This window comes from Sus scrofa, chromosome 2 (genome assembly GCF_054392235.1).
Source record: "Sus scrofa isolate SSC_HxYL_T2T_F1_AM1 chromosome 2, Sscrofa_HxYL_maternal_Yorkshire_Landrace_v2.0, whole genome shotgun sequence".
NCBI classification, from domain to species: Eukaryota; Metazoa; Chordata; class Mammalia; order Artiodactyla; family Suidae; genus Sus; species Sus scrofa.
The window spans coordinates 126,336,859-126,364,066 of NC_139384.1; the positions used below are offsets into that span (position 1 = coordinate 126,336,859).

Here is a 27,208-nt window from a genome sequence, read left to right on the forward strand (position 1 = left end):
ATGAAAGAAGAATAGCCACAGCTGAGGATATGAGGCTGGGAAGAAGAATGCCTAGGACATTTTTAGACCATATTAATTTCTTCTACTATTTGGCAGAAGCCTAGGAGAATGAAGGAGAATAAGGCTGGAACCACATCTTGGAGCCAGCTGGGAACGATGATTGCACATGTCACAGCAACTGGGAGTCGACCAAGAGTTTTTGAGCAGAAATGTGGAATGACTGAAGTGAATTAAGAGGTCACATGATTACAGATAAGAAAACTGGAAGCCCCAGGCACAAGTGTTTAGCAGAGTGTTTAACAGGCAAAGGGATGTCTTCCACGGTGCCTGAGAAGGAGGAGGAGCCACCTTGTCTGCCTCTGCCAAAAAAAAAAAAAAAATTGTCGCAGTTTTAAAGGAAAAAAACAAGACAGACAGCTCGGTTCACCCTAGAAGAATGCAGGTGGAACCTGAGCAAAAGCTGCTTTCTTCTGTCCCTGCCCCGTCAGCCTATCCCAATCCAGTGAAGAAATCTGTCTCTATCTCCTGTGTGCCTACCCATCCTCCAGCTGCCAATCAGAAACACTTATGTCATAGTAAGTGAATCAGGCTTTGGTGTCATTCCACAAGACCCTGAAAAGTAGTGGATAGGGGGAGAGGGACGGAGGACATCTCTTTCAAAGGATGCTGCCATGACCTTAAACCCTATACTGTCAGGGTTCCAGAAAAAGCCCATCTTTAAGTCAGTGGTGAATCAGAAGCTGTCCGACACTCTTGTCAGCGCCACAACCTTTATCTCCAGGCCTCCAGCAGAGAATTGGGTCCAGCTGTATTGGTACAGCTGTAGAGAGCCTTCTACGAAAAAATGTTCAGTTCTGGCTCGAGTTTCTACTCCACCCCCACCCCGAAGCCGCGTTTTTCCCGCTTTCCTCGCCACCCCCTGCTGCTGTTCCCAGGCTCCGCGTGGCCTGTGACATTTGCTAGGACTCACATGGGCGCCCTGCCTCGGCGGCTCAGGCGATGACTCCTAGGAACTTCCCAAGGACCTGGGCTCCGCAGGCTCTGACACGCAAGGAGGTGGGGGTGGGGGGACTGAGAGGGGAGCTGGGTTTCAGGAGAACCCGGGCGGCGCGGGCCAACCTGGGCCGGATTGGGGTTCATTCCCCAGCAGCGCCGTCGCTTTGGGTCTTCCTTCTCTTCAACTTCATATTGGCGCTACCAGAACCCCGAAGGCGGCTAGGCACCAAATGCTCTCCCTGATTCACTTGGCTGTGTTTAAACTCACTTTTCTGGAGTTTGGAAGCACAAAACCGAGCCAGCCATCTCAGTGCTTCTCCCGCCCCTAAAACGCGTGCCTGTGCTCAGGCCGCAGGTGATGGAAGTTGTCGAGGTTACGCAGCGTGGGGCTAAGGCTGTGCGCACGCACGCGGGGCGCAGGAATCCTGCGCGCGTCCGGGCGAGCTGCCTGCTGGACAGCACCTAACCCTGCAGCGGTCCGCTGCTGCGCGGCGCAGTCGTCCCGCTCCTGGAGTCCGGCGTTCCCACTCCTGAACGCAGCCCTGAAGAATGGGGCTGTGAAGGTGACAGGGCGGTGGAATTTGTAGCTTTAAAAGTTCGTGACACGTCTAGAACTTGCTAGAGGAAAAAGCAGCTCCTAAGGTGCCCCCCAGTCACCTAAGAGTAGCATTTCTTTCACGAAGTTGATCAGGGTGCTTTGGCAAGTTAGTTTTTTGAGGGTGAGGCCCACCAGATCTTTTCCTATTCATTTCAATTTCTTATCGTCCTTGCCCCTCAGGTTCTGGTCCATTATTGCATATGTAATCCTTTACCTGCAAGTGCAGTCCAAGCCTGAGGCTGCACCCAGTCACCAAAGTATTGCATTAAGTAAGAACATGCGTTTCTTCTCAGTAGCCACAGAGAAGGAAAAGCACTAGCAGAAAGTGGCCAAAGGAATGCTTAGAGAGTACAGCAATCAAGAGCAGAGGTACCTACCTTTTAGAGCTGCTACTGTTTAGGGTGTTGTTTGTTTTTATTTTTGTTTTTGTTTTCAAAAAAGGAGTTTGGTCATAGAAATAGCCCTGTAGAAGAAAGATATATCTCTTTCTTAAAGCACATTCAGACACATATCAAGGGTATAGGGCAAAGATAAAAGGAGGAAGGTGAGGGAAATTCCTGGTGATTTTACTAATGTTAAAATTCCATAGATTTGGCTAGCCCTATTTTTTTTTTCTTTCATGTCATCAATTTAGAATTCTATAAAGGAAGAGAATGACATCAAGGAAAATCATTGGCCTAGGAGAAAAGAGCCGTAGGCGTTTAGGTGTTATATATGTGGAGCCAGAAAGCTCTGGAGCATCAGGGAGACTCCAACCTAAGGCAACAACATGGGTGAATATGGGCTTCATGTGCACTGGGAATGAGAAGCAAAGAATGGCGCCTGGGCATCTACCCCTAAGTTAGGCCCTGCAGCTCTAGAGGCAATTCAGCTTTGGTGGAAAGAGTTGAGTGAGAAACTGGGGTGGAATTGGGTTTCCAAATGCATTGCCTGATACCTTATTATTTGTTCAGTTTTTTTCAGGAAGATCTTCATCTTGCAACTGATAGGGCTTGTGCTAACCTACAATTTTACAGACTGTGACTTTGAGAGGATTCAAGATATTTTCGAGGAAGTCATACATCACGAACTGAAAACTTATATAAATGGGGTAAGTGAAGCAATATTTTTTAAATGTTTTTATAAAATTTTATAAGTGCACACACACTACAACTACAATTTAACTTTCAAGGAAATAATTGGAAAATAATCATGGTTCAGTATTTTGTCAAAAAAGAAATCCACAAGTGATGTTGAAACATACTGGCTTCTAAAATGACTACCAAGAAATTGGGACACTAATGAAATGTGCTGGTGCTGATGAGGAGCAGGTATTGATAGGCGACACATGATATCCATCAAGGTTGTCTATTCTCTGCTAAATCTTCCTCACCGGTGCAATTAAAAAAAAAAAAACAGATTAAGGGCTTGAGAAAGAAAGAACAATAGAGGGAATTCTTGTGAGCTAAGACCTAACCAGTGAGGATGACCCGGAGGAATGTGCCCTTCAGTTCTTTCTGGTGTTCGAGATATTTAGGATGCCATTGTGGGATAAGGGCACTTCAGATTTCTTAATATACAGTAGTAAACATTGTCCTGATTCTAATTTCTGGATAAAAAGTACATGTACGAAGTGTACAAACAGCTACAGGGCAGACGTGAGTATTCAAAAAACGGCAGCATTGTCACGTGTGTGGCCCTGTATACAGGTGTGTCCACTTTGGTGGGCAAGGACAATCTCTCTCTAGGATACGATAATTTGATATCCAGTTTCAAACACTAGTAGGCACTATCTGAAGACTAAATGTTTCGTGACCATGTCAACATCAAGAACAGTCGCATAGGAAACAAGTACCGAATGGGAAACTACATCTTTAAAACCTGGAAGCAACGGAGTGAGGAGGAGAGGCAAATGATTTCTCCTCTGAACTTAAGTCTTTACCCTTTCGCCGTATGCTATTATTCTTTCTTCCAGACGAAAAGTATCGAGTTTAACAAATTCGTCTACTGTGATGATAGGGTGAGTAAGTGGTTAGTGCTGCTGGCTTTCTCCAGAGAGACGCCAGGCGTCCCGGGGAGGGAGTATCTTGCGGTCCGTGGAACCCCAGGCGGGGGCCGGGATCCCTGGCGACGCCGACCCAGTAGGGACCACTGGGCTGCCGGAAACTTCCGTGCCGGTGCCCAGCTCCGGACGCCAGTTCTGTTCCAATTTAAGGTGAGGAGTCTCTCGGATCTGAGGAGGATTCCGGGAGAGGCTCCTCCTCGCCCTCCCCGCTCGGGAGGAACGTCAAATTGGGAACTGGGACCGGGGAACTACGTCAGAGGCGCTCCTCCCAGGGTGTGAGCCTCGGCTGGAAGCGATCGCCGCCGCCCCTTGGGCCTGGAGTTGTGGGCGGAGCGAGCAGCGGCGCGGGTTCCATCTCCTCAAGTGCCCTCGGCCACCTCACCACGCCCCTGCTTCCTCAGCTTGCTCACCCGAGACCTCTTTCCTCCTCCTCGAATCGCCTTTGCTGTGTCTCCCGTTCCTCCCCCGCCGCCCCCACTGCCCCATTCACTCAAGTCTCACCAACTCTCTCTCTTTTTCCCTCTTTCGCCCACCCCCCCCTCGGCGTTTTCTTCTTTTCTCGTAAATTTTGCCGCCTTTGAGCAGCCGGATTGCCTCACTAAAATCGAACTCTTTACCTTCAAACCCGTTCACGGCTGCACCTCACTCGCCAAGGAAGAATTTGCCAAACGAACTAAGGCTGCATTCGCACTCCAGTGCTCGGGCTACTCCGGAATTCAGGTAAGCAGATGTATCCAAAGCTCGCGTTTTAATAAGTGGGGCTTCTGGGCAAAAGTTGTGATTTTTATTCAGATTCTGTCTTTCGAAGGGCAAACGAACGGGTAAAAGCTGTAGTTTGTCGGCTAGTCCCACGTTGACACCAGGATTCAAACCCCCCTATGTCTAGGGTTCGGGTTCTTTTTGCAGACTTGTTCCCTAAGCCTTAGGCCAGTGTTTCAAAGTGTGATCTGTGAGCTTACGACATCAGCATGCCCTGGCTACTCAAGCATGGGAGGGTGATTGTCCAAAAAGCAATTGCCAGGGACCCAACCCAGATCTCGAAAATCACAGTCACTGTGTATAAACTCCTTGTGAGATTATTACCCATTCCAAAGTGTAAGCAGCATTGCTTAGGCTTATCATTTAATAATTGCATACTTCTTTCTTTAAAGTTTACATTATACGTTAAATCTCTACCACAGGTCTGCTTAATTGCCTGTTGCTCACTCTTTACAAAATGGATCTTTCGCATATGCAATTACATGCATTTGAATGAAGGTGTAACTTTTAAATGGAAACTGTAGTGCCAAGCTGGGGACAGTAAGTCAGGGGACAGCCTTGTCTGATTTTGAATCCTAGCCCCATAACTTCTGTGAAAACTTGGATAAATTACTTAGCCTCTATGTGCTCAGTTCCATCTGCAAAATGAGAATCATATTTGCAAGTCCTGTAAAGAGTGGTTTTGAGGATTAAATGAGTCCATACATGTAAAAGTACTTGGAACAGTAAATTATTTATTTCAGCAGGCAAGTAAATCAGGGAATTTATCTTCCTGATGACAAATTTTAAAATGACAAAAAGAATCAGTGTAGATTTGCATATTAAGTGGTGGACTTTATCCCTCTATACACTGAGTGTCTAGGTGCCTGGGGCTGTCAGTTTTTTCGGGATTGAAGATTGACGCCGTGGTGTTCTGGGTTTAGCTTGAATTGGAGACTCAATAACAGGCAGCCATGTGAAAAACCCATTTGGCTCTATGTCTTCCATCAAGGGAACTCTGGCAAATCTGCAAATGGCCACAGTGATATTCATCCATATAAGAAAAGCACAGAGGACAGGCAAGATCAAGTTCTGCACAACGTGTGAAAAAGGGAGAGTCGGGAGGGGTTTATTTCAGCCCTCTCACAAGTGCAAAGGGAGAGCCCAAGACCAGTGATATTTAATTACAATTTAGCAGATTAAATTATAAGCCTTTTGCTTAGTAACCTGGTGAACTTCATTGATCTGAATATTGCATGTCTGGGTGGCCCAGTCCCTACTCAAGAGTAATTTGAGTGAAGGAATACATCAGAAGATTATTGCAATCTTTTTTTTTTTTCTTACTATTTAGACTCCTCATCAGAATAAGCTTTCAGGTGTCTGTGGCATATCTAGGAGGTTGGGAAGGACAGATCCAAATAATGGGTTTACTGAATTATATCTGTAAAGAGGCATAACTCCTGTTCTTGAGGAACTTATGATCTTGTCAGGGAGATCCGTGAAATCATCAACTAATTCATGTTTTTACTCATTCCATAAATATTCAATGTTTCCTGTGTATATGACATTGTCCTCAGTCCTCTGGGGAATACCCATGATGTAATAATGAAAACACTATGTCTGTGAGAGCCAAGTTAAGTAAAAGCTATCTGAAGCTCTTAAAGAATTTCCAAAAGAAATATCTGAGCAATTAGCAGAGGTCTTGTGGAGGAGGTGCTGCTTGGCCTTGAAGTAATGGGTGGAGAGCTGGGAGGACATTCCTCTGGAGAAAGCACACAAGCAGTGTGTAGGTGTCTTGGAGGATACTCTGAGAGAGAGATTTGCATAAAGAAGATAAAATAAGAGCCACTCAAAGACAGTGACAACTAATTTTGATTATTGCTTCTCCTGTTCCACAGATAAATAATACCCAGGCAATGAGGAAAAGAGAAGTCAAAGCAAATAAGTGCCTGGAGCAAGTCTCATACTTGCTAGAACTATGGCGCCGGTTCAGTCGCATTTCATAGAAACCAAATCAAGCTTCATTAAAGTCACATTTCACAACACTGTAAATCATCGTTATTAGGTAGATGGAACATTAACTTTGTGACATTTATGAGACCACCAGTAATTTTTTTTTTTTTAATTTACAGAAGGGTTTCTTAGCTTAATTTTGTAAGCTTTCGTTGTTTAATGTAGGTTTATAGTGTAGGTGAAATACTTTTCCTCACCTGTGGGCGGAGACTTGTAGTATTTCTGCCTGGGCCTCCAGCTTTGTGGCAGTTAATTCTCAGCTGGAACTACATAAGCCCTACTCAAATAAAGAATCTAAAAGTGTAGGAGGAGGAGAACTTTTCCCCTTGCAAAAGAAAAAAAGTTGAACTTGATAGCATGTAAACCTGTTTAAAAGGCAGACATTTCTTCCATGTGTTTTCATACCAAAAAAAAAAAAACTTCCTGTTTTCATATGAAAAAAGTTAAAAGAGAAAGCAATAGGGGTGCACAAAAAAATGCATAATGAAGCAACTTGAAATACTTTCCAAGCAAGATATTGTCAAAGTATTCGAAGCCAAATTTTTAAACTTATCTAACAGACAAGATTTGTGTATGCAAGTAATCCTAAAGAGGTGCCTTTTGTGAGTGCTAAAAGATATATATTTTAAAAGTTGTGGAATGTACCTTTAATTTATTTTGTAAGCAGTTTTTAAAATGTACATATTGCTTTGTTATCAGCACTATATTTTTCTTAATAAAATAATTCCAAACTCATCTCTTATGAATGGTCTTTTTAATATAATAGTTTTCACACACACACACTTTTCTGAGGGGGCATCATTTTTCTTCATTTCTTTCCCTTCATCTGTGGAGCCATTGACCACTCTCCTTCTGCACTATGCCTTTTGGCCCTGCCTATAGAGAGAATATTGCATAATGTTGGGCATTAGGATGCTTTCTTTTTTTTTTTTTTGTCTTTTTGCTATTTCTTGGGCCGCTCCCGCGGCATATGGAGGTTCCCAGGCTAGGGGTCCAATCGGAGCTGTAGCCACCAGCCTACGCCAGAGCCACAGCAACGCAGGATCCGAGCCACGTCTGCAACCTACACCACAGCTCACGGCAACGCCGGATCGTTAACCCACTGAGCAAGGGCAGGGATCGAACCCGCAACCTCATGGTTCCTAGTCGGATTCGTTAACCACTACGCCACGACGGGAACTCCTAGGATGCTTTCTGATCACCCTTTTAAATTATATCTCTAGTCCTTACTTCTTTCCCCTGTTGAGCTTTCTCACACTTGGAAGAGACAAAGGAGGCAACGGTAAACAAAAGATATCAAATTCACTCTCCGTTTTTTTTTTTTTTTTTTAACAGCCACACCTGCAGCATATGGGAGTTCCCTGGCTAGGCATTGAATCAGAGCTGCAGCTGAGGCCTATGCCACAGCCATGGCAACACCAGGTCCAAACCACATCTGCAACCTGTGCCACAGGTTGTAGCAACGCCAGATCCTTAACCAACTGATTTGATGGATAAAGATGCGATTCAGCCTGCAAGCTCACAGAGACAACATCAGGTCCTTAACCCACGAGTCACAACAGCAACTCCCATTCTATTCTCTTTTTTTTTTTTTTTTTTTTTTTTGCCATTTCTTTGGGCCGCTCCCACGGCATATGGAGGTTCCCAGGCTAGGGGTCCAATCAGAGCTGTAGCTGCCAGCCTACGCCATAGCCACAGCAACACGGGATCCGAGCCACGTCTGCAACCTACACCACAGTTCACAGCAACGCCGGATCGTTAACCCACTGAGCAAGGGCAGGGATCGAACCCGCAACCTCACGGTTCCTAGTCGGATTCGTTAACCACTGCTCCACGACGGAACTCCCCCCATTCTATTCTTGAATGCCTGTGGTAAGCTGGAGCTACAGGCACCTTCTCACTCAACCTCCACTCAGAATGCTCTAAACATTCATGGGAGGGGCCACCCTAGCCCTAGCGTCCAGGCCGTAAAGTGAATAGGAAAATATCCTTTTTCCTGCAAGCGGAAACTTTCCCCTGACCACTGCCCTAAGGGCCGGTGCTGAGTACTGATAGAAGAGGGGAAGGTCAATGTTCCTAAATCCATTTTACCTGCCAAAAGCTAAGAGGAAGCTTACATTATGCACCCAATTAATGTTTATGGACCACCTACCACATGCCAGGCCTTCAGCCAAGTATTGGAGATACAAAAGTAAATAAGACAGCTCTACTCAGAGAAAATCACAGCATGGACAGGCAGTTTCCTTTGCTATGAGGAAATTCAGAGGAAACCTTCCAAAAACTCCTTTAAAGACCTGGCCCAGGGCCTTTAATGCCATCACAGGAGAAACTCCTTTGGTCTAGTATAGGCTAGTGTTAGTTTTCTCGGCAAAAAGTGAGAAAAGGAAGGACACTTAAAGCCTATTAACTCCATCTTATCAGGGATTCAGTGACTGGATTTCATAAAACTGTAGAGAAATAATGTCACAATTTTCAAGGTTTTTGGCTCATTTTCCCTGTGAACTGAGAGGAATGAGGGCTTGAGAGAAGAGACAGCTCAAAGTCATGCCACTTAATGCAGTTTCTTGTGTTTTCTGCTTTTAAAAATTCATATAACATATAGTTTATATATTTTATTCTATCCCAGAGGAGTTTTAATATTAAAATAATCATTTAGAAGCTCCTGTTGTGGGAGTTCCAGTAGTGGCACAGCAGAAACAATCCAACTAGGAACCATGAGGTTGCAGGTTCAATCCCTGGTCTCACTCAGTGGGTTAAGTATCCGGCATTGTCGTGAGCTATGGTTTAGGTCGAAGATGCTGCTCAGATCTGATGTGGCTGTGGCTGTGGTGTAGGCCAGCATCTGTAGCTCCAATTCAACCCCTAGCCTGGGAACCTCCATATGGCACATGTGCAGCCCTAAAAAGCAAAAAAAAAAAAAAAAGTTCCTGTTGTGGTGCAGTGGTTAAGGACCTGATGTTGTCTCTATGAGGATGGAGGTTCAATCCCTGGCTTCATTCAGTGGATTGAGGATCTGGTTGCCACAAGCTGCGGTGTAAATTACAGATGCCGCTCAAATCTAGTGTTACCCAGGCTGTGGTGCAGGCTTCAACTACAGCTGATTCTACCTCTACTCCCTGGGAATGTCTATATGCTGCAGGTGCAGCCCTAAAAAAGAAAAAAAATAATTATCATTTAACATTTAGAATGGATAAACACTGAGGTCCTATGTAGAGCACAGGGAACTATATCCAGTCTCTTGGATAGACCATGATGGAAAATAATATAGGAAATGGAATATATATATGTGTGTGTGTGTGTGACTGGTCACTTGGTTGTACAGCAGAAATTGGCAAACTGCAAATCAACTATGATTTAAAAAAATTAAGCACTTAACTTACTATCAAGTAAAAGTAATGTACACCATATTAATCTAATAAGAACTTTTCCAAAAGCTGGAAAATACATGGTTTATATAATTTTATGTTTTGAAATATATTGTGGTTTCCTGGACTAACATACAGTCAGTTTTATAAATGTTCCACAGTCAATGGAAAAAAACCAAATTCTAATTTAAGCATACAGAGTCTGATACATACTTATTGGTGTTACCTTGTTAATTATACTATTCACATAATCTATTACTTTTGTCTCAGGCGGAAGCTGAAAAAGCTGAATTAAAGACTACTGCTGTTATAATTCTTTATTTCCCTGTATCCCTAAAATTTTGCTTTCTAATTGTTGATGCCTTCTTATTTAATGCCTAAAAATTCATGAGAGCTACTTATTGAGAATTGCATCCTTTTCCATTATGATATATGCAAATATAATATTTGTCTTGCCAAGTAACATATGCCCACGATTTTACTCTCAATCTTTCTGAATCCCTTTGTTTTAGATCTCTCTATTTATTTACTTTTTAGGGCCATACCCACGGCATATGGAAGTTCCCAGGCTGAGGGTCCAATCGGAGCTACAGCTGGCAGCCTATGCCACAGCCACAGCAACACGGGATTTGAGCCACATCTTCAACCTATACCACAGCTCACAGCAACGCTGGATCTTTAACCCACTGAGCGAGGCCAGGGAAGGAACCTGCAATCTCATGGATCCTAATTGGATTGATTAACCACTGAGCTACAAAGGGATCTCCTCTCTTTTTTTGGCCATGCCTATAGCATGCAAAAGTTCTTGGGCCTGGAATCGAACACAAGCTACAACAGCAACATACCAGATCCTTAACCCACTGAGCCACCAGTAGACTCCTAGAATGTCTCTCTTGTCAATAGATACATCATTTTAGTGTGTGTGGTAGAAAGAAATGTTTGGGGGAGGGAGAGCATATTTAGTTTTAGCACTGTGATTGTATTTTTGTTTTTTTATGTTTCTGCATTATCTGTATAATTTTAACCTTAAAAAGTCTTTATTCCTTTCAAGCATTTCTTGGTTTGTTTGGGTTTTTTTGTCACATCAGTCAAGCACAGTGAGATTTTCAGATTTTGAATCTGGATTCTGGTATTATTACATAACTCTCCCTCAAAGGATTTTTATGGGTTAATTCAAGTTATTGAAAAATATTGATAAAGACAGGACCAAGAACTGTTGACTTTCAAAACAGACATCTCAGTAGGCAGACAGAAGTTACTTGTCTATGTCTTTTGTTTTAAAAAAAAACTCCCTTTAACTTTGTAGAACTGAATTTCCATTTTCTTATTATAGTCATATCAAAGTAAAAGTCAGGTGGAATTTCTCCAATGCTTTACTGAAGTCAAAATATATTAAGTATATCATTTGCCAAATCTGCAAATCAAGTAAATATCCAAAAAATGAATGAGTTTTTTTAATATCTCAATTATATTCTTTCTAAATCTTACAAACCCATTGCCTAAAAATTATACTAGAGAATAATACTGAGTTTATCTGGGTTTAATAGTGTTCCTTTCCATTATTCAAAAGCATTAAGCTTTTTCAAATTAAGTTTTTGTTCTAGCCTTATCTTGGAGACTATATTCTAGCTGGCACTGTTCTTTGTGAATACAGTTATGCTTTTTAACTTCCAGTGTTTATAGAATACTAATAAAGTTTCACTGACTATTATTATGTAAAATTATTTATACCTAAACTTAAGGATAATAGTTTTATTTATTTATTTATTTTTTTTTTTTGTCTTTTGTCTTTTTTGTTGTTATTGTTGCTATTTCTTGGGCCGCTCCCGCGGCATATGGAGGTTCCCAGGCTAGGGGTTGAATCCGAGCTGTAGCCACCGGCCTACGGCCTAGGCCAGAGCCACAGCAACGCGGGATCCGAGCCGCGTCTGCAACCTACACCACAGCTCACGGCAACGCCGGATCGTTAACCCACTGAGCAAGGGCAGGGACCGAACCCGCAACCTCATGGTTCCTAGTCGGATTTGTTAACCACTGCGCCACGACGGGAACTCCAAGGATAATAGTTTAAACATGAGGATAATAGCTAATTTAAGTTTCAGATTCTATACCTCTAAAATGGGCATGATGTTGCCTACATCAAAGGATTATCATGAGAATTAAAGTACATAATAAATTTAAAGCTCTTGGCAAATAGTAAGAAAATATTTTAAATTTAGCTATTTAAATGCCTCTTTAATTATAAAGATGAGAAATAAGGGCTGTTGCAGAATCTGGTAAATCTCTTGTTAGTTTTTAATTTTCTAAGACTGCTTTGTAGCAATGGGAAGAAGTTTGAAAAGCTTAAATACAACTGTTGACAGCTTGGCAATTTTGTACTTAATTTTATTGATTGATTGATTGATTTTACTTTTTCAGCTGTACCTGTGGCACATGGAAGTTCCTAGGCCAGGGATCAAATCTGAACCACAACTGCAGCCTACACCACAGCTACACCAATGCCAGATCCTTAACCCACTGTGCGACAGCAAGAATTCCCTGTACTTGAAAGTTTTGATTGAGCACATTTGTCTCTGGTTAAGATGGAGTAACAGGGTCTGGATTTATCTTCCTGGATTCAATCTTCCTCAACTGAACACCCACGCACCCCAAGGGAAAAATCACACAAAATAATAAAACAGTGCTTTTCAAACCACTGGACATCGAGTAATAAAGGACAGTAATGTTGAAAGAAGGGAAACAAATGAGCTGAGCATTATAGTCACCCTAGCTCACTGGTTGGAGTTTCCTGACCATAGATCAGGGAGGGGACTCAGGCAGAACCTGCTGATGTGCTGAGTTGAAGAGACAGCGTGAGAGTCCAGAGAGACCAAAGTGGTAGAGTTCATGGGACAGAGTGATGAAGGAGACCAAGGTACCTAGAGAAAGAACCCAGCAATCTGATGAGGACATCCCTAGAGTATTCAACAGAGTACTGACCAGCTAGAAAATAGTGCCCACTTCTCATTCAGGGCCAGAAAGATTCCCATTCCCACCAGCCAGAGAGAGAGAAAAAAAAAAAAAAATCTATTCATTAGCATTGGATAGAGTGCTCAGAAGAGTTTTTTATCTCAGGAATGGAGAATAATTCACCCAAGCCTAAGTGAGGCAGTGATCCTACCTAACAAAACTTAGAGCAAGACTTGAAAGGATCAGTTCTGTCCAAATAACTTAGCAACATTCCATAACAAACCTTAAGAATATGTATGGGAGGACTTCCCATCGTGGCTCAGTGGAAACAAATCTGACTAGCATCCATGAGGACTCCAGGTTGCATCCCTGGCCTCACTCAGTGGGTTAAGGATCCAGCGTGCAGTGAGCTCTGGTGTAGGTCACAGAAGCGGCTCGGATCTGGCGTTGCTGTGGCTGTGGCATAAGCTGGTGGGTACAGCTCCGATTCAACCCCTTCAACCCCAAGCTTGGGAATCTCCATGTGCTCTGGGTTTGGCTCTAAAAAGACAAAAGACAACAACAACAGAAAAGAATATATATGGGAATAAAAAATATGGGAAAGCAAAATTCACCATGTTTTGGCATGCAGTTTAAGATTATCACACATGAGGAAGTAAGGAAATACAACCTATGATGAGAAGAAAAAAATTAAAAAATGAAACTTTTTCAAAACTTACATAGAAGTTAAAAGTAGCAGGCAAGCAAGCAGGAGGCATAACTCTCCCAGACTTCAAGAAATACTACAAAGCCACAGTCATCAAAACAATGTGGTACTGGTATCAAAACAGACAGACAGACCAATGGAACAGAATAGAGAACCTGGAAATAAACCCTGACACCTATGGTCAATTAATCTTTGACAAGGGAGGCAAGAACACAAAATGGGAAAAGGAAAGTCTATTCAACAAGCATTGCTGGGAAACCTGGACAGCTGCATGCAAAGCAATGAAACTAGAACACACCCTCACACCATGCACAAAAATAAACTCCAAATGGCTGAAAGACTTAAATATACGACAGGACACCATCAAACTCCTAGAAGAAAACATAGGCAAAACACTCTCTGACATCAACATCATGAATATTTTCTCAGGTCAGTCTCCCAAAGCAATAGAAATAAGAGCAAAAATAAACCCATGGGACCTCATCAAACTGAAAAGCTTTTGCACAGCAAAGGAAACCCAAAAGAAAACAAAAAGACAACTTACAGAATGGGAGAAAACAGTTCCAAATGATGCAACTGACAAGGGCTTAATCTCTAGAATATATAAACAACTTATACAACCCAACAGCAAAAAAACCAACCAATCAATGGAAAAATGGGCAAAAGACCTGAATAGACATTTCTCCAAAGAAGATATACAGATGGCCAGCAAACACATGAAAAAATGCTCACCATCGCTGATTATAAGAGAAATGCAAATCAAAACTACCATGAGATATCACCTCACCACAGGCAGAATGGCCATCATTAATACATCCACAAATAACAAGTGCTGGAGGGGCTGTGGAGAAAAGGGAACCCTCCTGCACTGTTGGTGGGAATGTCAACTGGTACAGCCACTATGGAGAACAGTTTGGAGATACCTTAGAAATCTATACATAGAACTTCCATATGACCCCGCAATCCCACTCTTGGGCATCTATCCGGACAAAACTCTACTTAAAAGAGACACGTGCACCCGCATGTTCACTGCAGCACTATTCACAATAGCCAGGACATGGAAACAACCCAAATGTCCATTGACAGATGATTGGATTCGGAAGAGTGGTATATATACACAATGGAATACTACTCAGCCATAAAAAAGAATGACATAATGCCATTTGCAGCAACATGGATGGAGCTAGAGAATCTCATCCTGAGTGAAATGAGCCAGAAAGCCAAAGACAAATACCATATGATATCACTTATAACTGGAATCTAATATCCAGCACAAATGAACATCTCCTCAGAAAAGAAAATCATGGACTTGGAGAAGAGACTTGTGGCTGCCTGATGGGAGGGGGAGGGAGTGGGAGGGATCGGGAGCTTGGGCTTATCAGACACAACTTAGAATAGATTTACAAGGAGATCCTGCTGAATAGCATTGAGAACTTTGTCTAGATACTCATGTTGCAACAGAAGAAAGGGTGGGGGAAAAAATGTAATTGTAATGTATACATGTAAGGATAACCTGACCCCCTTGCTGTACAGTGGGAATATTAAAAAAATTATTAAAAAAAATAGCAGGCAAGGACATTAAAGCAATTTTATAGACCATATTAAAATTAAGAAGCACATGGAATTCTCCTAATTCAGTTTTATTCAGAGATAAGCATGATCTCAGAGAGACAGCAGTGAGTGATGGCTTGGAATGAGACCTAATTTCTGGGCTCAGGAATTGAACCTGTGCAGCCTGGATGAAAACCAGGAATTTTTGCCACTAGACTAGCTAGAGACTAAAACAGAATTGCCCTGATTCTTGCCCCATCAAGCAAGAATGTTTCAAAGAGGCAAAGACTGTAAAAACAGGTATAAAGTTTACTGTTAGAAATGCAGTATAGGAGTTCCCATTGTGGCTCAGTGGGTTAAGAACCCGATAATAGTGTCCATGAGGATGCAGGTTCGATCCTTGGTCTTGCTCAGTGGGTTAAGGATCCAACATTGCCAAAAGCTGCAGCATAGATCACAGATGCAGCTCGAATCTTGCATTCCTGTGGCTGTGATGTAGGATCTACATGAGATAGCACACGGAGAATTAGTCTATTTATCTAGGGCATAATCAGAGCAGTAGTACACACCCAGAGGAGAAGTGAGGTTGCAGACATCCCCCAGAATGAGAAGCATGCCAGAGAGGTGATTAAATTATGTATATAGGACAGTTCTCCTGGGTCTTTGTTTGCTTTTGGACAATTATCTTTCACACCTGACCAGACCCAGAGCCCTCCCCAATCTGCATGTCCATCTTTTGGCCAAGATGGATTCCAAAGCAAGGCAAGGTGGGAAAGTTATCTAGACTTATTATGGTCTGGCATCACCTCCCTTTCTGACCCAGAGGGGTCTCTCTGTGCATGTGTAGTTGAAGTCTCCCTGAACCCAAGGATGGGAAGTATATGATCTCTTAGTCTTTTGCCCAAGCAGAGCTTAGCCCCTCTTTTGATCCTTTCATTACAATTGTTTAACAAGTTCACAGAAGACAAGTACCAATTATTTGCCTTGTGCCTGTTATTTCTGTCTTAAAGTACAAATAGGTGGTTGGTTGTAAATGTTTATCCTAGAACCCACTTATCTCCCTGCCTCAGGAAGTGTAAACAAGAGGCTAGTTGTAAATGTCTATTTTGAAGCCCATCTATCTCCTGCCTCAAGCATATCCCACTTTTCATGATGAACAAAAAGTGTAAGTTTTTGTGGAGAACTCTGAAAAATGTTTCTGTACTTTTAAGGACTGTAGGATGATTGTTTCCTCCTTCTCACAGATATGAACAAACAAGTATGCAGCAGCAATTATAATTGGCAAGTATCCTAAAACCAGCTTAGAGATGAAGCTGTGAATGGCAGAGAAATAAGAAAGAACCTCAGGATTTTTTAAGTTTGTTTTTATTTTTTAATTGAAGTATAGTTAATGTACAATGTGTTAATTTCTGTCATACAGTAAAGTGATTCAGATATATATTATATATACATATGTATATGCATATATATTATATACATTCTTTTAAAATATTCTTTTCCATTATGGTTTATTATAGGACACTGAATATAATTCTCTGTGCTATATAGTAGGATTTTGTTGTTCATCCCCTCCATGTATAATTGTTTCTATCTGTTAACCCCAACCTCCTACTCCATCCTTCTCCCAAACCCCTCCCCCTTGGCAACCATAAGCCTGTTCTCCTCATGTGTGGGTCTGTTTATGTTTTGTAGATGTGTTCACTTGTGTCATATTTTAGATTCCACATATAAGTGTTAACATGTAGTATTTATCTTCCTCTTTCTGACTAGTTCCATCCATGTTGTTGCAAATAGCATTATTTCATTCCTTTTTGTTTCTGAGCAGTATTCCATTGTATATATGTACCACATCTTCTGTGTCCATGCATCTGTTGATGGACATTTAGGTTGTCTCCATGTCTTGGCTATTGTGAATATTGTTGCTATGACATTGGGGTCATGTATCTTTTTGAATTATAGGGAGGGGGGGTTGCCTTTGCTTTTTAAGGCTGCACTTGTAGCATATGGAAGTTCCTAGGGTAGGGGTCAAATCCAAGCTACAGCTGCTGGCTTACACCATGGCCACAGCAATGTGGGATCAAAGCCACATCTGCAATCTATACCACAGCTCACCACAATGCCAGATCCTTAACACACTGATCAAGGCCAAGGATTGAATTAAACTCCTCGTGGATCCTAGTCGGGTTTGTTAACTGCTGAGCCATGAAGGGAATTCCTTGAATTATCGTTTTGTCTGAATATATGCCCAGAAGTGGGATTACTGGATCATACTATAACTCTATCCTTAGTTTTCCGAGAAACCTCCATACCGTTTTCTACAGAGGCTCTACCAACAGTATAGGAGTGTTCCCTTTACTCCACATCCTATCCAGCATTTGTTATTTGTAGATTCTTTAATGATGGTCATTCTGATCAGTGTGAAGTGGTACTTCATTGTAGTTTTGATTTGCATTGCTCTAATAATTATCAATAATGGACTTTTTTTTTTTTTTTTTTGTCTTTTTGCTATTTCTTTGGGCCGCTCCCGCGGCATATAGAGATTCCCAGGCTAGGGGTCAAATACGAGCCGTAGCCGCCGGCCTACACCAGAGCCACAGCAACACGGGATCCAAGCCTCGTCTGCAACCTACACCACAGCTCACGGCAACGCCGGATCGTTAACCCACTGAGCAAGGGCAGGGACCGAACCCGCAACCTTCTGGTTTCTAGGCGGATTCGATAACCACTGCGCCACGACGGGAACTCCGAACCTGAGATTTTTTTTTTCAAATTTTTTCTTATTATATTTTTACTTTGCATTATTTATTTTTATTAAAGTATTGTTGATTAGAACTTGAGTTTTTGTTTGTTTGTTTGTTTTTTTGTTTGTTTAGGGCTGCACCCATGGCACACGGAGATTCTCAGGCTAGGGGGTTTAATTGGAGCTACAGCTGCCTGCCTACACCACAGCCACAGCAAAGCAGGATCCAAGCCACGTCTACAACCTACACTACAGCTCATGGCAACGCCAGATCCTTAACCCACCAAGCGAGGCCAGGGATCAAATCCACAACCTCATGTTTCCTAGTCGAATTCATTTCCGCTGCACCACGGCGGGAACTCTGGTTTAAGGAATAATTTGAAGTGGAGCTGAGAGGGTAGACAGTAATGAGCAAGATGATGCCAGGCTTTAATATCATGGGCAACAAGCCTAAACTTATGACCTGGGACAATGAGGGTACAGAGGAAGTGGGTGTGTAAAAAGGATGCCATTCTTAGGCATAGTTCACAGTGCTTCCTCTAAACAACTTTCATGTCATCATATTATTGCCTTGGTGATTATAGCTAAGGTGCTACTTTATAATGTGCTCATGGATGCATTGTTTTTATGACCCTGCTCCTTCCCCTTCCACTAACTATACTTCTTATGCTGGGGGTGGGGAGGAATTTCAAATTGTATTTGACTGACGATGAATTTAGACTGTGTTTGGAGCAGATAGATATCTTTAATGTGAACATTTGCAGAATACTTTTGGACAAATAGATCACATCAATGTTCAAGGAAGACCTAGTGAAATCTTGAGTGCTTTTCACCCTTTATCATGGCACAGCATCTAACACATAGTACCTTTTCAGTAAGTATGCTGAGTAAATGAATAAATGAATGAAATTTAGAAGTTAAATACCTGTTTCTGAAGGTTCCGTTCTTTTAAGGCCACTATGAGTCAGAAATTGGTGGCAGCTAGCAGATAAACTATCTGATGTCTGCCTCTGCTTTCTCTCCCAGATGACTTCTGTAGGCATGTAGGAGGAAAACAATTATCACACCCCCAAATTAATCAGTGTTTTTGCAGTCTGCCATTTTTTTTTTTTTTTTTGTCTTTTTGCCATTTGTTGGGACGCTGCCACGGCATATGGAGATTCCCAGGCTAGGGGTCGAATCGGAGCTGTAGCTGCCAGCCTATGCCATAGCCACAGCAACGCGGGATCCGAACCGCGTCTGCGACCTACACCACAGCTCACGGCAACACCGGATCGTTAACCCACTGAGCAAGGGCAGGGATCGAATCCGCAACCTCATGGTTCCTAGTCGGATTCGATAACCACCGTGCCACGACGGGAACTCTCAGTCTGCCATTATTATTCACAGGCTTCTTTCCCAACAGCCCTCCTCCATCCATCTCTTTCCTCAAATGCAAAAAATTAAAGTGAAACTTGCATTTATTATTGATGCAAGCATAAAATATCCACTAATCCTTTATTTTGAGTCCTTCCTGGGTACACAGCTGAAAATATGGATAATTTGAAAATTTTAAAATCATACCAAAGGATATTTATCATTTGTGAACCTTGTGGCCCTCACTTTCTATAAAGCAGCTTTAATACCTCTATAAAGAAAAACATACCATGCTTTAAAAAAATTATTATTATTATTATTATTTGCTTTTTGGGGCTGTACTCAAGGTATATGGAGGTTCCCAGGCTAGGGGTCGAATTGGAACTACAGCTGCTGGCCTAAGCCACAACCACAGCAATGCCAGATCTGAGCAGCATCTGTAGCCTACACCACAGCTCACAGCAACGCCAGATCCTTAACCCACCAAGGGAGACCAGGGATCAAACCGGCAACTTCATGGTTCCTAGTTGGATTTGTTTCTGCTGCACCACGATGGGAACTCCAAAAAAACCCTTTATTTTTATATGCTAACTTACACACATTTCTCCAGAATTCATACAGGCTTTCAGCAAGTTATGGTGAGATAATAAGCAACCACCAAATCCCACCAGTTTACAACAACTGTTAATTCTCATGTGCATTACAATTAGCAACTGCAGATGTGCTCTGTGCCTTATCCACTTCTCTTTCAAGATGTAGCCTGAAAAAACAACCCCTATCTGGGATTGGATTTTCTCTCACGGCAGAGGGCAAGAGCAAGAGATTTGGCAGAAACATGCAATAACTCTTCAAGCTTCTGCTGGGACTTGGTATATATCATGTTTACTCATGCACAATGACTAAAGCAAGTCAAATGCTTCCTACCCTGTCCATGAAGGATTTGTTACAAGGCAGGTGCAAAGGGCAGGATGTAAATTTTCTCACAGGGAGGGAGTAGAAATATTGGGAATGCCAAAATAATTGACACAGCTCATTACTCTGGGAGGGGAAATAGTTGATACAAAAAAGAAAGAACATTTCACATTTTTAGCATTTTATATATTTAGATGTAGGATTTTTTTGTTGTTAAATATTTATTGAGTACCTCTTTTGTTTAGGCACTGTTCAGGGTGCTTGTCATGTCTCAGTGAACAAAACAAAGAAAAATAATCTCTATCTTCCTGAAACTTATCCACTAAAATATTAAAATGAAATGAAATAAACCAAATAAGTAAGTGTAGTAAGAAGCTGGTCTTCTCCTTCTTAATTTGAATTACTACTTATCTGCATCTTGGTCACTGTCAGGGCATAACACAAACATGGCTAGAATGTGCACTGCTATTGAGAAATCTAGGATAAAAATGAAAGTTCAAGTAAGTACAATGTGTTCAAGAACCAAACAACAATCTATTATCCTGTTAGCATCTGCTCTTTAATTACTTACATATCCCGTGTCCAAGACTCTTTTGTGCAAAGTACTATAAATCAAGATTTATTTGTTCAAGAATGTTCAAGTCAGAAATTCAAAGTAGCTAACAAGTTATTCTCATCTTCATAATAAAATAATAACCTTTGAGAACTAGAAGAAACCTAGGAGCTTATCTATGCAGATCTGTGTTCATTAGATATAACTGATAAGTTCTCTTCATCACTATTGGGTAGAAAATGGTCATGTACATTTTTATTTGTTATATTAGTCACTCGATCCAAATCTTATTAGAGTGTCGACATTTTTTTTTTCATAAATGAAAACACATAGGAACAAATCAATAAGGGTAAGAGGTTATTCTGTATGTTGAAATTTGATCCTTGGCTCTAAGGTCACCTCTGTTTAGTTCATTTTCACATACTCAGAGTTTGTTCCCCAAACCTACATCTTGTTAGGTCAGCTGGCTCCTGAAAGGTAGAGCCTCTGCTGCTCACTGTGCCAAAATCAACGACCTCCTGCATTCTGAGGCACTCCTTAGCTCTGATCACCTGCCCAGGTCCCCTTCCCACCAGGATGAGCTCTTTAGAGCGCTTATTGTCTGCATTTGGTAGTAGACCTCAAAGCCCACCATTTCAATCCAGGGGACCTAGTAACGTTTAACTTGGATCCCTTTTTTTTTTCCCACAAGGCATTTGCACCCATTGAAGCTACCCAGTCACAAGTTCCCTGCCCCCAAGTGATCCGCTCTACTCACCAAAAGTCTGGGAGGACTCCTCTTTGTGTAATTTGTAATGTCCTATTACAGATTCCATCCAGGGTGGTGAAACATAATGGCCTCCCCACTACATTGCTAAGCTACTCCATTCAGGCTATTTTTATCATAATGATGAAAACTTGCTCTAAGGATATTCACTGTCTCTTTCTGTAGCTAGCCAAGCTACGAGCACGAGCACCAGTTTAAAAGTAAATCCAGGCCTAGACAAAGTTAAGTGATGTGGGTCAAATGGTAAACAGAGGGCAGCCTGTAGTTCAGTAGTTTTTCTATTGTTACCCTACACTGCCTTCTTCCTGTTATTCAGATGTCCATCTTCTTATGTAAGAAGAACCATGTCTGTGTATTTGAGGTGCTCCCATATAGCCTCAGACAAGGAAAACCAGTCCATACACCTCTTCCTGGCTGCCTTGTGAAGAATCACCACCACAGCAAGACTGCTGGCATGCATGGACCATGCTGATATGCTGAACCAAACAGCACACAGGTGCAGTTGGCTTCACAGCCCAATGTGAACGTATTTACTTCGTTCTGTTGCTACCAGGTTGTCTGCAAGGAAGATCATCCCTCTACCTAATTAGCTGCCCTCTGAGAAGTCTCTGTCCTGGTGCAAGGATCTCTACATAGTATATTTCATGCTTGTGCTCTGCATTCATTAGATAGTTTGTAAGATTTACATAATGTATTTGCCCGCATTTCTGTTAATAGGAGCATCCACAATGCAAGCAGTTTATTTGCACCTCCTACATACTCTCCTAGTAAATAGGACTAAAGCAGCTGGGACTCCGTTATGTTTGGTTCTAATTATTTCCTATGTCCACATACTAATTCACCTCAGAGAACTAAAACCATCAGCTATATCCCCTAGACCAAAGGAGAAAGACGTTTAAATTATCGTGACACGACATCATCTATTTTCATAATTTAAAAGTAAATTTTAACAAAAAGCAAAAGTGCCTATGTAGTAAAGTAAAATGGGAAAACTATGGTGAAGTTGCACCTTTATACATTTAATAGAGCAAAAATAACTAGTTTTTACATGGAAACACATTTGTAGAAATGGAAAGGGAAAGAACAGAAATTAATACAATGGGGTTGACATTGATTTTTTTGGGGGGAGGGTTCTTTTTAGGGTCACACCTACAGCATATGGAAGTTCCCAGGCTAGGGGTCCAATCAGAGATGCAGCCACAGGCCTTCGCCACAGCCACAGCAACGCAGAATCCGAGCTGTGTCTGCAACCTACGCCATAGCTCATGGCACCACTGGATCCTTTAACCCACTGAGCAAGGCCAGGAATTGAACCCACATCCTCCTCACGGATACTAGTCCAGTTTGTTACCACTGAGCAGTAACCAGAACTCCTAAATTTTTAAATGTATTTAATATGTTCCTAAGAAGTGTCTGAAAAATTTACTAACCTTTCTTCTAGACAAGAGATTTGATGTAGCAAAGCATTCCATAACACAGAGTTATGTTGTTGGCACATTGTGTTTTGGTGATATTCTCTTCTGCTTTTCCTGAGACACTCTGTTTAGGACCAGGAAATAGATTTCTAGACAGGATCAAACATGTAGATTTAATTCCATATTCAAGTTTACTTCTTGAAATGATAGCCAACTTAGATAACATAGAGAATAGACTTGTGGATGCCACGAGGGAGGGGAGAGGGAGTGGGAAGGACTGGGAGTTTGGGGTTAGCAGATATAAACTAATACATTTAGAATGGACAAGCAATGAGGTCTTACTGTTCGGCACAGGGAACTATACCCAGTCACTTGGGATAGAACATGATGGAAGATAATATGAGAAAAATAATGTATATATGTGTATGCCTGGGTTACTTTGCTGTACAACAGAAATTGTCACAACATTGTAAATCAACTATACTTCATTTAAAAAAAATAAAAAAGTGAACCAAAGCCATCTCTCAAAATTCAGATTTGACTGATTCTTTTTCTTTCTTTCTTTTTGTCAAGAAAGTAGCCTTTATACTTCTTTATTCTCAATCCTGCCTTCATTTTATTTGCCTGAATCTTGTTTTTTGTGTTTCTCTATCTTAACTCCACTTATAATTTTTGCAATCATGTTATATTGTATATATCTTTTAAAATCTTCTTTAAAATATCCTGGAACAAGTCAGAGTATCGGTTTAAGTATACTACATGGTAGATAAAATAATACCACATTTATTCCTTTTCATTTTTAATTAAGAATACTTCTCAGAAATTGGAATTCCCATTGTGGCGCAGCGGAGATGAATCTGACGAGGAACCATTAAGTTGTGGGTTAGATCCCTGGCCTCTTTCAGTGGGTTAAGGATCCGGCGTCACCGTGAGCTGTGGTGTAGGTCACAGATGCTCAGATCTGGCGTTGCTGTGGCTCTGGCATAGGCCAGCAGCTGTACCTCTTCTGATTGGACCCCTAGCCTGGGAACTTCCATATGCTGCGGGTGCAGCCCTAAAAAGACCAAAAAAAAAAAAAAAAAAAAAAAAAAAAAAGGACTATTTTTCAGAAATTCGCTGGTGGCCTAGCAATTAAGGATCCAGTGTTGTCACTACTGTGGCTTGGGTCACTGCTTTGGCACGGGTTTGATCCCTGGCCCAGGAACTTCTTCTGGGAAAAATCACCAAGAGAATTTCCTTACCAACCCCAATTCCCTGCACCAGTCAGAGTACTGTAAGAAGCCATTCATGCTTCCTGACCAAGCAGTTGATTGGCCTATTTGGAAGGTTAGCAACACAGATGGTGGAGTGATCGAGTTCTTTTCATTAAGAGATCCTGCCATATATCTAATTAGATGTGGAAAGAAGAAAAGTAATAGCAATGAGTTGACCTCAGTGCTCATCATAAGATACTGGAGTTCCACATGTGGCTCAGCAGATAAAGAACCCAACTAGTATACATGAGGATGTGGGTTTGATCTCTGGCCTTGTTCACTGGATTAAGGATCTGGTGTTGCCAGGAACTGTGGCATAGGTCACAGAGGCGACTTGGATCCCACATTGCTGTGGCTGTGGCCAGCAGCTGCAGCTCCAATTCAACCCCTAACTTGAGAACTGCCATGTGCCACAGGGGCAGCCCTAAAAAGAAAAAAAAAATCTGATGTGAATGAGAGGAGAGGAGTTCCCACTGTGGCATGGTGGGCTAATGATCTGGCTTGTCTCTGTGGCATTTTTTTTTTCAGGTAATTTGAGCACTTAACATGGGGTAACTTTCATTTTGTTTTGTTTCTTAAGGACCAGGCATCATATTAATTCACAATCAACATTTTCTTTAGGTAAAAGATGACTTGTTTAAGAATATAACCTGTTTTATTTATTTACTCTTTCACATAGTCATACATTCATTCATTTATTGCTCTTTTGCTAATTTCTTGAAATGTTGTGGACCAGCACATGATTCGTAGGAAAATTGGAAAGTAATATTTACCCAGAGAAACTGTAGCTCAGTTAGAACTGGAATCTACTATCCAGCACAAATGAACATCTCCTCAGAAAAGAAAATCATGGACTTGGAGAAGAGACTTGTGGTTGCCTGATGGGAGGGGGAGGGAGTGGGAGGGATCAGGAGCTTGGGCTTATCAGACACAACTTAGAATAGATTTACAAGGAGATCCTGCTGAATAGCATTGAGAACTATGTCTAGATACTCATGTTGCAACAGAAGAAAGGGTGGGGGAAAAACTGTAATTGCAATGTATACATGTAAGGATAACCTGACCCCCTTGCTGTACAGTGGGAAAATAAAAAAAAATAAAAAAGAAAAAAAAAGAATTACGATCCAGGGACCCAGAGTTCCCATTGTGGGACAGGGGAAATGAATCTGACTAGTATCCATGAGGATGCAGGTTCGATCCCTGCCTCGTTCAGTGGGTTAAGGATCCAGTGTTGCCATGAGCTGTGGTGTAGGTCTCAGATGAGGCTCAGATCTGGTGTTGCTATGGCTGTGGCATAGGCCAGCAGCTGTAGCTCTGATTCGACCCCTAGTCTGGGAACCTCCATATGCTAAAGATGAGGCCCAAAAAGAAAAAAAAAATCCAGGGATCCAATTTGTAATGGAAAAAAACTAGAAATAAGCTAAATGTTGTACATTAAGAACTGATTAAATTATATGAATAAAGCAAAAAGCAAAAGAATGGTTATCAGAAAAGTTAGTAACAATTATTTATGAATAGGGAGAATTGGGTATGTAATGTTGAAAAGTACTTGGGAAATTTCTAAGTTATTATCAGTGTTTAATTTCTTTATGGGAATAGGGGTTACATGGACATTTGTTTTATTAACACTATCTGAAATGTATGTATGTTATATAAGTATTAAATAATATTGTCAATAATTAGTTATATGAGAATATATTCAGGAAATAATGTATGTAGAATATAAAAAATTTATCTTGTGATCCCAATATGTCATTCAAAGATCTCCTTCTCAGTGTGAATTTACTTGGAAAACTCCATTAAAAATTGTAACTGTGACACTATCTATCCCTCTCCATGATTTCCTCCCAGAACACTTGTAAACTTCGTTTGAAGTTATTGTTTACTTTTTTATTGTCTCTCTTTTCTATAGAATGCAAACTTCATGAGGACACATTTTTATATACCTGTTTTGATTATCTGTATGTCTGAAAAGAAGTCTTGTATATCTATTTTAATTACAATGCTATCAGAAGCATCTAGAAGTATCTGGCATTCATTAGATGTTGAATAAATACTTCCTGAATGAAATGTAGATCATTCAGATGACAGGTATTTTCAGCATAAGATCATCAAATGGCAGCGTCTGTAGGTCTTTTCTCTAAGACTGCTCAGTTTTTCTGCAATCTTCTGCACAAAAGTGTATACAGGCCTGAAGTTTGGCTTTCCGAGGGCATGATGTTGAAGGAATTGGGAGACCCGCTGGTCAGTGAGTGATGTTCACTTTATCTGCCAGTCTCAGCTGCAGCACCCTTCTGTGCCTGCTGTCCAAATGTGGATTATATAGGGTTCATTTCTCTAGAAAATAAACCCTAGTTTCCAGAAGAGTAGAATAATAGCCGTAGTAGTAGTAGTAGTAGTAGTAGTAGTAGTAGTAGTAGTAGTAGTAGTAGTATATATTTGGCTGCACCTGTGGCATTTGGAAGTTCCTGGGCCAGGGATAAAATCCATGCCATAGTAGCAACCCAAGCCACTGTAGTGACAATGCCAGATCCTTAACCCATTGTGCCACAAGGAAACTCCTACTGTCATTATTCTTAAAGGGCTGCAAATGATTCTTAAATTAAACAGTCATTTCTTTCTTTGGAGCTTGCCTCAAGACTTCAGGGTGAATGTAATGAGTTTCAGGACCATCTATGACTGAGGTTTTCCATCATTCAAGACTATGATTTTAGCTGAGCCCTTTCTCAACTGGTACCAGAGAGTTCGAAGCTTTGATAACAAGTACTGGAAGGTCACATTCCGTGACCTCATCCATTTCCAGGATCCAACAGCATCATTGTTTTATCACCACCTATTTCCTCAGTGGTGAATAAGTATTAAAATGGCCTGTGGACTGCTGGTCTCAGAGTCTCCTAGGAAGCTTGTTAAATGCAGATTCCTGTAGTCCACCCCTCTCCTTCTGAATCTGAACATTAGGTTGTAAGGCTTCAGTGATTCTTTTGCACACTGACCACCATCAGCGACAATAGTTTCGTCAGACATCCAGTCATGTATTCACTTGTTTAGAATTCCACACTGACCCATAAGTACAGCTTCATATGGCCTTTTGAGATTTATAGCAGGACAAATAAAAGAGGACAAGAATGACAAGAACCCATTATTCCTTCCAAATGTCTAGTTTTGGAAAAGTCTTTGAGTGTCAAGGTATTGCTTCTGGGAAGACTTTTTTTTTTTTTTTTTTTTTTGTCTTTTTTTGCTATTTCTTGGGCCG

The 27,208-nt window shown here is 41.4% G+C and overlaps 1 protein-coding gene across 1 annotated transcript; it reads left to right on the plus strand.

The window, feature by feature from the left end:
• Window positions 1-999: 999 nt before the first annotated feature.
• On the plus strand, window positions 1,000-6,679 carry TSLP (thymic stromal lymphopoietin). The gene is made up of 7 exons (XM_085011725.1): window positions 1,000-1,211; window positions 1,379-1,559; window positions 1,891-1,963; window positions 2,548-2,684; window positions 3,549-3,593; window positions 4,224-4,358; window positions 6,275-6,679. Exons 1-7 carry the CDS (start codon window positions 1,000-1,002, stop codon window positions 6,380-6,382), a joined length of 891 nt encoding a protein of 296 aa, XP_084867851.1. The 3' UTR covers window positions 6,383-6,679.
• Window positions 6,680-27,208: the final 20,529 nt, after the last annotated feature.